The 12891-nt window shown below is 44.9% G+C and overlaps 1 protein-coding gene across 3 annotated transcripts in view; it reads left to right on the top strand.

Moving 5' to 3' along the window:
• Vps39 (VPS39 subunit of HOPS complex) overlaps nucleotides 1-12891 on the top strand; it is a 37583-nt gene that overhangs the window by 1495 nt on the left and 23197 nt on the right. Inside the window, exons 2-9 of one of the 3 annotated variants that reach the window (XM_006234782.5) lie at nucleotides 1520-1585; nucleotides 4622-4654; nucleotides 5124-5188; nucleotides 5877-5919; nucleotides 7179-7273; nucleotides 8352-8450; nucleotides 9249-9341; nucleotides 11966-12149. In XM_006234782.5, the coding sequence (XP_006234844.1) occupies nucleotides 1520-1585; nucleotides 4622-4654; nucleotides 5124-5188; nucleotides 5877-5919; nucleotides 7179-7273; nucleotides 8352-8450; nucleotides 9249-9341; nucleotides 11966-12149 (678 nt within the window). The remainder of the gene's footprint in view (nucleotides 1-1519; nucleotides 1586-4621; nucleotides 4655-5123; nucleotides 5189-5876; nucleotides 5920-7178; nucleotides 7274-8351; nucleotides 8451-9248; nucleotides 9342-11965; nucleotides 12150-12891) is intronic. The other 2 variants (NM_001012186.2, XM_039105457.2) reach the window with 2 other exon arrangements.

The following is a 12891-nucleotide window of genomic DNA, read 5'->3' as shown; positions in this document are numbered from 1 at the left end:
TCAACATGCAGGGCAGGTATTCAGTTGAGTCTAAGACACACATCCAAGCGATGTGAATGTAGCTGCTTGCCACATGCTTGCCTTAGCTTGCCACAACCCTTGACTCTGCTCCTCTGAGAGAGACTCATTGACTCCATATTGTCAGAGGAAAGAGTCCAGTAGCTCAGCTTCTCAAGAACAGCTTTGAAGTGATAAGGAGCTTTTGTCCTGCTTTGACCCCTCACCAAACAGAGGAAACGCCATCTCCTAGGTTACTAAGGCTCTGTTGGAGTACAGGAAGATTGTTTACTTTCAGGCTTTAGATAATTAGCAATTATTGCCGCTTCTAGCCATTGCCCCTTTTGAGTGTGTTGGTCTCTTACCTGGCGAGTTCATCTAGGGATCAGAACATGACGGACCAGACAGAATTTAAGCTGGAAAACGGGTATAATCCATCTCTCTTCTGGGCAACAGACATGAGGACACTGATGGGCTCCCTGAATCCCAGTTCTATAGTCCAACTGCCCTTTTAGCATTGGGATGTCCAATAGCATGACCCTAACAGAGACAATTTTGGGGTTTTGGTTTCTTTAAAAAACAAAACACAGAAATATGGGGATATGTTTTTGTTTTAACCCCAGGTGTGTGGTAATGGAGTTGCTTCAGGGTATCCACTGTATGATTTGCCTTGTGCAGGGGTGTGATTTTGCCTTTGGTCCTACAATTGTGTAACGTTTGGAATTCTGGGGACTTTTCAGAGGGTGTATAAATGGTAGGGCCCCTGGAATTCTGGGGATTTTTCAGAGGGTGTATAAATGGTAGGGCCCCAAGAGGCAGGGTGAATTATTGTTTGGTGGTTGGTTGCTGTCTGTCTCAGTGCAAGCAAGGAAGAAAACAGAAGACACTAGTTATCCTGAAGGCAAAGATCACACTTGCCTCAGGGAACCCAGTGCCCCAATCAGCAGGATGCCCCCAATTAGCAGGAAGTAATCTATCAATAATGTCACCTCCTTTCTATCCTTTTTCTCTCCTGTCTAGTGTTAGTGGGTTGAAAGGATGGAAGAAAAAGGGTAGAAAAAGGTGGAAGAGAGAAGAACCCACCAAGTTGTAAAGGACAAACTATACCCCCTTCCCCTTGTCCCCCTAAACTTAATTTTAAACAATGGAGCCAAGGACATTTCCTATCTGCCAATGTCTCTAGCCTAAAATAGCCTTGCTTGGCAGCCTAGGCTGGTTTAAACTCACTGAAGTCCTCCTGCCTTAGTGGTCCCATTGCTAGGGTTGTACATACAAATACCATGTCCGGCAAAATAGTGTTTCTTCTTTGTTTCATTTTCTGACTTCCTCCTCCTCCTCCTCCCCCCCTACCTTTGTTGCCCCCCCACCCTACCCCCACTCTGAGACTTTAACCCAGGGTTTTCATGTCTCACACTAGGAGGTGCTCTGCTGCCGAGTTACAGATCCATCCTCCTCAGATACCCGAGTTAAAGACAGAGGGTTTTAACAAAAACTAATCCCCTTCCTTTGGGCTCTTTTCTAGAGGAATGGCTTCTTGTTGGAACCAAGCAAGGGCATCTTCTTCTCTACAGGATTCGGAAGGATGTTGGTGAGTGTCACACTGAGCAACAGCTGGTTTGTGATGTGAAGGAATGCTCAACTAGTTAGCTTTACTAGTTAGCTAGTGTGCGGGTGTGAAAACAGATTCTTGGCCATAAAGGGGTGACTAGGAAAGGGCATAAAGCCATAAAGCAATAGTAGGCTCGAGAAGACTTTCAGAACGGAAGAACTTTGTCACTAATAATGTAGAATAATAACTAAAGTATTTGAAATATATTCTGTCAAAGACTATCCCTTTCCTGGTTTTATGTCTGTACTCTTCTTAAGGAAACTAGACGTCAGGGAGACTGGAGAGCGCCTGACTGCAACATGTGCCATGCAGCCCTGTCAACCATGCACGTGCATGTGTGCGTGCGTGCGTGTGTGCGTGCATGAGTGTGATGTCTTCATGTCTATCTGTGATTATGTATACATACATACATACCCGATCTCCTAGAGCTGGAGTTATAGGTTGTCAGCTGGCAGACATGGATGCTGGGAAGTAAACTCACGCCCCCTGTAAGAGTAGCAAGTGCTCTGGACCATGGACCATCTCTCCAGCCCCAGCAAGTACATCGTTTTCAAGCTACTCCCTATTCCCTTCGTAACTTAGGTTAAGAGTGAAACAGTCTTTCAAGCCAGGTGTGGTGACTTCATGCCTCTAATTGCAGCATGTAGAAAGCTGAGGCAGGAGGATTGCTGCAAATTCAAGACTAGCCTGGACTACATAGTTAGTTTCAGGTATGCAGGCCCATGGCTGTCTCGGGAAAATGTATGTATGCTGTTGAAGTATGAGGTGCACTGACTGATTTTTTTTTTTCATGGTATATTAAGTTTTACCCGAAAGACTAGATTTTCAGACCCCTTGGGATATTGAGTTAAATTTTCTTGTTAGCTTTCCTTTTTCATTTGTTTTCTTTTTTGTTTGTTTGTTTGTTTTTGAGACAGTCTTGCTATGTAACCCTTGCCGTTCTGAACTCACATTGTAGATCAGGTTGGCCTCAAACTCACAGAGATCCACCTGCCTTTGCCTCTCAAGTGCTGGGATTAAAGGTGTTTGCCACTGTGCCTGGCTGTGTGTGGGTTTTTGTTTTGTTTTGTTTTTTCTTTTCTTTTTTATCCGGAGCTGGGGACCGAACCCAGGGCCTTGCGCTTGATAGGCAAGAGCTCTACCACTGAGCTAAATCTCCAACCCTTGTTTTGTTTTTAATGAAGTCACTCAAAGGCACACAGCTGGCAGTCTGGTAGGGTTGGCCGTAAGTTATAAAGCTAGAGCTTTCAACAGGAAGTAAGAGTTGTAGCCAGCCGATGCCTACCCCATAGGCTTGCTGCCTTTCGGACCTTAGGTTATTTTTTAACTCACCCAGCATTTATCTGACAAGCTGTGACAAAGGCTTTCCCATGCTGCATGCTTGAGAAAGGAAAACTGAACAGGAGGCAGATGGCGACATGGGGAATTTGGGAAGAGGAGGGAAAGCAGGAGGAGGGGGGTGTGCAAAGGTGATTCCAGGCAGAGGTGCCTCGGATGAGGCGTGACCACAGGCAGCTGCAGGAACATCCAGGAAAGACATGTCAGGGAGACATTTCACTCCTTCCTGTCACAAGGCAGTTGCCAAGAGGGGTGGCCAAGAGATCTCAGGGTTCTGCTCTCAGGCTCTCTAGCACTGAGCCAGGGTCGCTTTAGTGGCCGTCACCAGCTTCTGAAACCTGCTCTAGATACCCAGATTGCTACCGCCCCTCTTCTTAGAGTGAACCAACTTCCCATCTACTGCCATTTGAAAGAACCTGGAGGGTCTCTCTCCACACATGTCCAGACACATAGGGAGCTCATCTTCTAGCTTCCCCTTGACACAGAGTAGCCTCAAGCTCCACAGTCCACAACTGGAATGGCCAGTGAGCACCTGGCTCTGTGAAGCACGAGACCAGGCCTGGCCAAGCTCTGGAGACCCTGAGGTCTTCTTGTTCTTAAAGATTTGTCCTTGAGGTTGGGAATGACAGTAATGCCTGTGTTGTTAAATATTACAGAATGGAATATGCTATTATTTGGAAAATTTGTGACTTGGTGAAACTATTTTTCCAGATGTTAGTGCATAAAGTTTCAAATCATGCCACCCAATGCATCAGACAGATCGAGGCTCTTAATGTAACTGAATGAGCAGTTCATTGGTATGTCTGAGGTTGCTCCCATTCAGAGAAACCCCCTTCATCAGGTTTTGGTATATTATCAACAATGAAGATACAGTTACTTGAAAAAACAGAATATTGCTCTTTTCCATCTATGTACATGTAAGAACAGATGCTTGTCAAACACTGGCTGTTCCATCGCCACTCGAATATGATGTTGGAACCTGCCATAGTGCCACATACTTGTAATCCCAACACCTTCGGAGGCTGAAACAGAAGGACAAGCACTCCAGACCATCCTAGACTGTATAACAAGGCCCTGTTTCACAAATCATTGAGACCATCTCAAAGACAAACAAACCAACCAATGAGGGACCCAGTGAGATGGTCCAGTGGGTGAAATGCTTGGCTGATTACCCAAGTTCAATCTCTGGAACCTGTGTAAGGGGAGAAGGAGAGAACCGACTCCACAAAGTTGTCCTTTGCCATGATATATGTGTATTCCTGCCCCCAGTAATAAAATAATATTAGGAAGAAATAAAAACTCATTTGGCAGTTCATGCTATATAATCCCTTCATTCAAGAGGCTGAGGCAGGAAGATTGTGGTGAATTCAAGGGCAGCCTAGGCTATGTAGTAAAATCTAGCCCACCCCTACCCCCAACGCTACAGAGTAAGGCCTTTTCTTAGAAAATATGGCAATACTAATACCAGCTCTTTGGGGTTAGTTGTGAGGTGATACAAAATACAGATTAAATCAACCCAGCACTTTGTATCTAGTCCCTGCCTCGTTGTAGTAGTTGTTGTCATTATTATAATTGCTCTCATTTTAATCAGTAACTTTTGCAGCTAAGTGTGTTCCCCCAGCAAGACGGGGCTTTATATTTTTATGGTGTTGACTGTCTTCCGCTTTTTTATAACAGTTCCAGCAGATGTAGCCTCACCTGAAAGTGGCAGTAAGTGTAGATGCATTTCCCTGCTCTAGCTTGGAGATGGTACTGTTTGCTCTGTCCTCATGGTGCAGGATGTGTTGCTGCTGGGGGTAGTTCAAGGTGCATAGACTTTGTGCTGGGTCTCAGGGCTTGGGCTGTCATGTTTGACTACCTCGCTTTACCCTCTTCCTGTGAAGCACTTGGCCAAGGTATCTTGTAGGGTAAGATACAGAGTCCAGGTACCTTGCTGCATTGGGAAACATTGTGTGCTCTTTTCTGCTGATGCCAAAGGTGCTTGAAACCCGCTGCTGTAAATCTGGTCAAAAGTCACCTACAGTATTCAGTAAAGACAGCTGCCTGTTTCAGACCTCTGACTTGTAGTCTTTCAGGTGTTCTTAAAGATTTATCAGGAATGCATATGATGTCTCATTGTATTGTTGTTTTAGATGTTTCTCTGTGTTTGGGACTACAGGGGTTTGTTTGTTTTCCATAGGTTGTAACAGGTTTGAGGTAACACTAGAGAAGTCCAATAAGAACTTTTCCAAAAAGATCCAGCAGGTAAGTGGCTATAAGAATTGTTTGGCTTCTGTGAGGCCCTGTTGTGTTAGTCTGGTTTCCAGTAGTGTAATGCAGTAACTGGAGCAGACTACTTTAGGATGAAGAGACTGACTGAGTTCACAATTCTAGAAATTCAAGACTATGGTGCTGCCAGCATCTCAGCCATGGTGAAGGCCTTATGACAGGACTCGTGCAACAAGGAAAGGTCAAATTGTCAAACAGGAGGTCAAAGATGATTCTGAAAGAGACTTGGCGTGTTCTATAGCTTTACCTCTCTTAAAAAACAATTGAAGAATCCATGAACACTAACTCACTAGACTAATTACATATCCCAGTGACCTACATATCCCACCAGGCCTTACCCCTTAACATCAGTAGCGGGGCCAGGCCCACAAATGCATCAGCTATTGGGGGGGGGGTATACTGAAGCCCTAGCCAAAGCTAGAACTTGATAATGTTATTTGATTCTGAGTCTTGTCTCTCCACCCAGTTTATATAGGGAATCTCTGCCCATGGTCAAGTATCTAAATCCTCTGTCATAGCAGAAACCCTGGTTATACATAAAAATGATTCAGGTGTCTGAAACCAGTACAGACCCTTTAGTCTAATGTAGTCTTCTTGTTAAGTGAGCTTTTGTTAGACCTCACCAGAAATGTTTAATTGAGTCTAATGATTTTCTATTTTCCAGATCCATGTGGTTTCCCAGTTTAAGATTCTAGTCAGCTTGTTAGGTAAGACAAAGGACTACATTTGTTTCATGTGCTAATTCAGCAGTAGGTTACAGTGAACTGGTATCTTCCAAACAGTTACAGCAGGGCATGTGGGTGATAAAGACAGCATCTGCCATGAACCTGAGCTCTGTTCTTCAAGGTTCTCTATTCAGTGGTCAACATGCCAAAATTTATAAAGTAAATGGTGATGCAGATTGCGACAGTGTTGTGGGATCTGAGGAGTGGGAAGGACTGACGCACTTTCCACAGGAAGAGAGAAGTAGGCAGAAGCTCCCTGACTGGCAAGGAACAACTTAAGCCAGACCATCACGTGGCAGTAGGTGTTCCTTGTGGCCTGACTTAGGACACGTGGTGAAGAATGGCCTGAAATTAAGCAAGAGGCTGGTGGGGCCAGAACTGTTCGAGCCCTCGCTTGCAAAGCCATAGTTTTATACAAGGCAGCCACAGAGTCTGGAGACTAGAACCTTATCTCAGGCCTGTGCTATTAATCCAGAGGCTTAAATAGCAGAATCACTTTGTATTTAGTTCCTGGGTCTACAGTTAAAAAATAACACACTAAGTCTTCACCATAGGAAGCAGCTCTAATTCAGATGTCCTGGTAGTCCTTCTGCTCAATTTTGGTTACCTGTGGTCAACTGTAAATGAAAAAGGGCTGGCAGTAAGATATTCTGAGAGACGGCACTCACGTGCTGGTGCTGTTGGGGTATAATTGTTGTATTATTAGTTGCTTTAAATCTCTTACTATGCCAAATTAAGCTTTATCAAAGGTTATATGAATACGAGAGTAATACAGGGTCTGATGCTCTCCTTATTTGGGCACTGACTGGTGTCTCAGAATTGAGTGGTTCATGAGAGACCACTGCATTACTTTGTTAGTCTTGCTTAAGCAGAAATCCTTGCCACAGTTTATACAAAATCCAGAGAGAATTTCTTGTTTCTAATTGGAGCTTCCTCGTGTATGTAGCTCAGAAAGTTATTTCCTGGGTAAATATGCTGACACACTTCCTCACCTAAGAAGGACAAGTGCAGTAGGGCTGAAGCGAACTCTCCTTAACTGAAGTCAGCACGCATAGTCACAAGGGACAGAACCCCCGGGTCAGAAGATGTACTGCTGGGGTTGTTAGTGAACCTGGAGGTGCATCCTCACCCAGGGCCTACAGTTCTCTCCTGGTAGAGGTTACACAGTTACTTCTTTTTGGTTTTGTCTTAGAGGCTGTGTTAGAAACTGGCTTAGTGACATTGTACTTCCTCCCAAACAGAAAACAACATTTATGTCCATGACTTACTGACATTTCAACAAATCACTACAGTTTCAAAGGCTAAAGGAGCATCACTGTTCACCTGTGACCTCCAGGTGAGTGTGCTTGAGGGGAACTTCGGACTGTGACTCCAGCATCACCATGTTCCTCCTCCTCCATGGGAGAACGACTCTGACATCCAAACCCTCCACCTTCAGAGAGTATTTTGCTTTGAATCTTAATAAAGATTAGGTAGGAGATGTAAGATTTGCATCCCCCATGTGCTAATTAAAATGTCAGATGTCTGTGTGTCAGAAGGGGACTAGCCAGAGGGAAAGACAGTTGTCAGACAAACATTAGTAGTAAAGCAAGACCTTTAACAGTATCATGAACTTGTTATTAAATTGACTTGTTCTAAGCAGATTACCATGGTCTTTGTCATTAGGGGGTTTTCATTGTTCAAAAAAGACATCTTGTTTCTGTCAATTCATCATCCGGTCTGTTCTTTCAACTCCCCAGCTTCTTCTCAGCTGGGATCACTGTTAGCTTTTGGCGGCTCCCTTCCACTCTTTCAGTTTTTTTTTTGTTTTTGTTTTTGTTTTTTTTTTTTTTCTTTTCGGAGCTGGGGACCGAACCCAGGGCCTTGCACTTGCTAGGCAAGTGCTCTACCACTGAGCTAAATCCCCAACCCCTCCCTTCCACTCTTTATTGCTCTGTGCTTGGGGGTTTTCTTTTCCCAATTCTTCCTAAGAATTACAAATGGGTCTGTTTTCACAACTCAGGACAGCTACTGGCAAGAAACACTTAAGGAAAAGGCTGTTGAGGGAGATAGCACAGTTATAGAATGGGAAATCTCCTCTGGGTTTTGTTTCTGAATTGGGAATATTCATGTGGAAAAGTATTCTTTTTTTTTTTTTTTCCCCTTCGGAGCTGAGGACTGAACCCAGGGCCTTGTGCTTGCTAGGCAAGCGCTCTACCACTGAGCTAAATCCCCAACCCTGGAAAAGTAATTTTGAACCAGATGTGTCTAAGTATTTGACCGAGTGGTGTTCCTCCACCCAGCTTTGGCAGTGGGGCTTTAAGGTACAGGGTATTTGCAGATCTGCATTCAAGTTGAGGCAGGGACTCACCAGTCTGCTTGCCACGGTGCCATGGAGTCATCGAATCCTCATTGGCTCGGCTGTCTCTCCTCAGCACACTGAGACGGGTGAGGAGGTGTTGCGGATGTGTGTGGCGGTGAGGAAGAAGCTGCAGTTGTACTTCTGGAAGGATAGAGAATTCCATGAACTGCAGGTAACATCCACTGTGCCTGCTGTGCAGACAGGGTGAGGGCTGGTACTGTGAGCAGCCTGGAGCCTCCTGTTTGGATCTAGTGAAGAGCCCCAGCCTGAGGTTCTCCCCAGGCGAACACTGGTGCAGAGTCCTGGGGCTGGCTTACTCCTGCCCACTCCACAGCATTCCCGCAAGCTGCGCTATCTTAGCTCTTCTAAGGGACCCTTTCCTGATGCACTTTTTTCAGTGCCTGGCTGATTTTTTTTTTTATATTTATTTAATATTTATATATATACATATATATAATATTTATATATATATACATATATATATATATATATATACACCCGCTGTCTTCAGACACACCAAAAGAGGGCATTGGATCCCATTACAGAAGATTGTGAGCCACCATGTGGTTGCTGGGATTTGAACTCAGGACCTCTGGAATAGCAGTCAGTGCTCTTAACCACTGAGCCATCTCTCCAGCCCTGATTTATATTTTTATTTGGGTGACTAATATTGTTTATTGGTTATTTGGTTTTCTTTTGTTACTGTTTTGAGGCAGGATCTCTATGTAGCTCTGGATTTCCTGGAACTTGATAAGTAGACCAGGCTGGCCTTGAACTCGCAGAAATCTGCCTGCCTCTGCCTCTCAAGTGCTGGTACTAAGCCCAGACCTGATTTGTGTTTTATTTATATAGTTTTTCAAGAATTGTTGTCAGGTATGGGTATAGAGTATTTTGCAGAATGGAGATAATATAACAGAAAACATGAATCCCACCCCACCTTGTTTTAACATCTCATATTCTCTTTACTCAGGGAGACTTTAGTGTACCCGATGTGCCCAAGTCCATGGCATGGTGTGAAAATTCTATCTGTGTTGGCTTCAAGAGAGACTACTACCTGATTAGGGTAAAGCTTTCTGTTCTTGCCACTCTCTCATCCGTTTGCCTTGGGCAAGTGACCATGAGTTTATGTTGGCAGATGGTCGTCGCTTCTGAACTACAGGTCTGGAGACCTCCTTTTTTTTTTTTTTTTTTTTTTTTTTTTTTTGGTTCTTTTTTTCGGAGCTGGGGACTGAACCCAGGGCCTTGCGCTTCCTAGGCAAGCGCTCTACCACTGAGCTAAATCCCCAACCCCGGGAGACCTCCTTAAGTAGAGCTTTGGGTATAACTGGGTTTCTGTTTGTTTGTATAGTACATGCTCACTCCCCATTCCCCCCCCCGTGTGTGTGTGTGTGTGTGTGTGTGTGTGTGTGTGTGTGTGTGTGTGTGTGTGTGTCTGTGTGTGTCTGTGTGTGTGTGTGTGTGTGCTCTCAGTTCTCTGCATGATTCCCTACAGTATCTGATGATAGGTCATTAGGGCTGCTGCTGTTTGTCCATTTGTCTGAGTATCATGCCCTTTCCCTGTGTGTTACCACTCAAGCTGCTCAGGAATTGCAGATGAGTTTTACTGCTAGCTTAGTATTTCAGACTTTCAAATTCAAAATCTCTGAGTGTATTTGTTTTCTGTTTTCCCACTAATTTCAGAAGTTGAGTAAGTATGCTACAGACACTATCAATAAGAAAATAGAGGAAGTACAGATCAGTCAGATGCCCCACCCAAATCAGAAATTGTCTGTGCAGGTGAGGGGTGGGACCTTCTGTTTGATTCCCCAGCACTTCAAAAGGAAAAGAAAAAGGAAAAAAAAAAGAAAAAAAAAAACTCTTTGCCTTTTAGTATATTGGCTTCTACCCTGCTTTTTAAAAAAAAAAGCAAAAAACAAAACAATACCTTGCTGGAGGCTGGAGATGGCTCAGTAGTTGAGAGTGCTGACTTCTCTTCTAGGGGACCCAGGTTCAGTTCCCAGCTCCCACACAGTGACCAAACACTAGCTGTAACTCTAACTCTAGGAGATCTGATGCCTTCTTCTGACCTCCATGGGCACCAGGCACCCCATATGGTACACAGACACAGGCAAAACACCCATACACATTAAAAACATATCCTACTATACAAATTGACTTTATCACTGTTTTTTCTAACACAGAGTGGTGAATAGCACAACACTGTCTTTTCCCCTCTCACGTGCATACTGTAGGTAGAAGAGATGGAATGCTTCTTACTTCGTAGAGTAATCTAAGTTCCTGGTTTCACCCTAATCTAATAATCCAGACTTGGCAGTTCTAGAAGCCTTCCTCCTTATTCCTCGTGGCATTAGCTCTTCATTGCTTATCTCTTTGCCATTTCATTCCTTGTGTTTAATTTGGGGATGTTTTACTATTGCTAGTATTCACGGTCAAAGTCCTGAAGGAGTCACTGCTCTCAGCTGACAAGAGACTAACTGTGCTGAGAGGAATCTGTGGGGTGTTACAGGGCCTAAGGCTGGGGCAGGGGTCTGACCCCGTGACTGCTAAGGCTGGGGCAGGGGTCTGACCCCGTGACTGCTAAGACTGGGGCAGGTGTCTGACCCCATGACTGCTAAGACTGGGGCAGGGGTCTGACCCCGTGACTGCTAAGACTGGGGCAGGGGTCTGACCCCATGACTGCTAAGGCTGGAGCAGGGGTCTGACCCCATGACTGCTAAGACTGGGGCAGGGGTCTGACCCCATGACTGCTAAGACTGGGGCAGGGGTCTGACCCCATGACTCCTAAGGCTGGAGCAGGGGTCTGACCCCGTGACTCCTCAGGCTAGGGCAGGGGTCTGACCCTGTGATTCCTGTGGCTGCTTCTGTCACACAACATCACCACAACTGAGCTACATCATCAGCCCCCTTCACCATCTTAAGCATTCATTTTCTGAGTGTGGCAAATCTTGCTTTAAGACCCTGCAATACATTAAATTCTGTTCTTTTTATTGTGTAATTCTGGGTTTTGACAGATATCCAGGGTTATGTAACTTATTCCACAGTAGCAATTCAAAGCAACTCTGTTACCTCCCACATTCCTTCCAACTGCCTCCCATCCAACTCCCAGACCTCCTCTACCAAGGCTGTGTTCTTTGTCTCCTAAGTTTTGTTTTTTGTAGAACATCACATCGACAGTTGTATCAAGTGGAGATGTCTATTAGCACCGTTCTGTACTTAGCACCTTCTCTTGAGACTCATCTGTGTTGTGTACCAGCGATTGCGGTTTTCACAGATGATGGGATTTGCGACACAAATGACTGGGGTTTGTTTCTTCACCTGTCAGCTGATGGATAAACATTTGTACTTAGTGATTTGTATCAATGCAAATTTTATTTCCCTGGACAATAGCTGGGAGTGGCCTTGCTGGCTCTGATGGCATGTTGTGTTAGCTTTATAAAAAGCTAGCCTATAAACTCTGTATCACTTTGCATTTCGGTCAGCAGTGATGTTCTATATTGTAGCACCTAGCATCAATAGGCAGATGCTTTTCTCCAGTTTTTGAAAACTTGTATTACACTGTGGTAAAGATTGTCATAACAAATACCATTAATATGGCTTCTCTGGTTTGGGTTTTATGTGGATTTTCCGTGGCTGCATTCATGCCTTTGTCTGGGGACTGCTGGTGACTCCCCTCATGTCTTCCTGCAGGTGGATGCAAAGGGGTCTATCAAAGAGCTCTTCCCAACAGGAAAGCAGCTGGAGCCCTTAGTTGCCCCTCTGGCAGATGGAAAAGTAGCCGTGGGTCAGGATGATCTGACTGTGGTGCTCAACGAGGAAGGCATCTGCACTCAGAAATGCGCCCTGAACTGGACAGACATCCCGGTGGCCATGGGTAAGGCCAGCAGTAGCTGTTGTTCTGTTGTTTGGGTGGAGTATATGTCGTCCCTGCAGAATCGGTTCTATCATGGCTCTGGCAGACTACCTACCTTCCTCTACTCACACCCAACCCTCCTCCATCCCCCTGCTACCTCCACCACCACCCCCACCACCCCCCGCCACACCATCCCCTACTTTTTTGTTTCTCTGTGTATCCCTGGCTGTTTTAGAACTGGCTCTGTAGACCAAGCTGGCCTTGAACCCAGAGACTGGACTCAGGAAACAGAGGCAGGGGACTGAGTTTGCTGGGACTCAAGGTGTACACCAGCACTACCTGGCTAAGTTCCTGACCTTTTAAGTAAACACTTTTAGGGACATTACAGATGGGACCATCTGGATTTTTCTGGAAGTTGAGTTTTGCCTCAGAGGGGGAGGAGTGTACAAGACAGTATTTCAGGAAGTGGCTTTCTACGCTGTTTCCACTTCTTTGTTTCTTTTCTTATACCTTCCTGTTAGTGGTATTTGTTAGCTCCTTTCCCAGACAGTCTACACTGGGACAGTCTTATCCCTCTACTATGTATAATTTAGAGGGCAGGCTCTCTTCATGCTGGAGTTTTTTAAGCTTAGAATCCTTTTTCTCTGCAACAGTATTTTCTGGAAGCCTGTGACAGTCTTGTTGCATTTTTCTTTACACAGAAACGCAAACATGCTTTCTATACCACGAGTTTCTAGCTTGTGAGAAAAGGGTTACATTTCAG

This window comes from Rattus norvegicus, chromosome 3 (assembly GCF_036323735.1).
Source record: "Rattus norvegicus strain BN/NHsdMcwi chromosome 3, GRCr8, whole genome shotgun sequence".
Taxonomy (NCBI): domain Eukaryota; kingdom Metazoa; phylum Chordata; class Mammalia; order Rodentia; family Muridae; genus Rattus; species Rattus norvegicus.
Note: the sequence above shows the minus strand (reverse complement) of the source record. Positions and strands in the feature narration are given on the sequence as shown.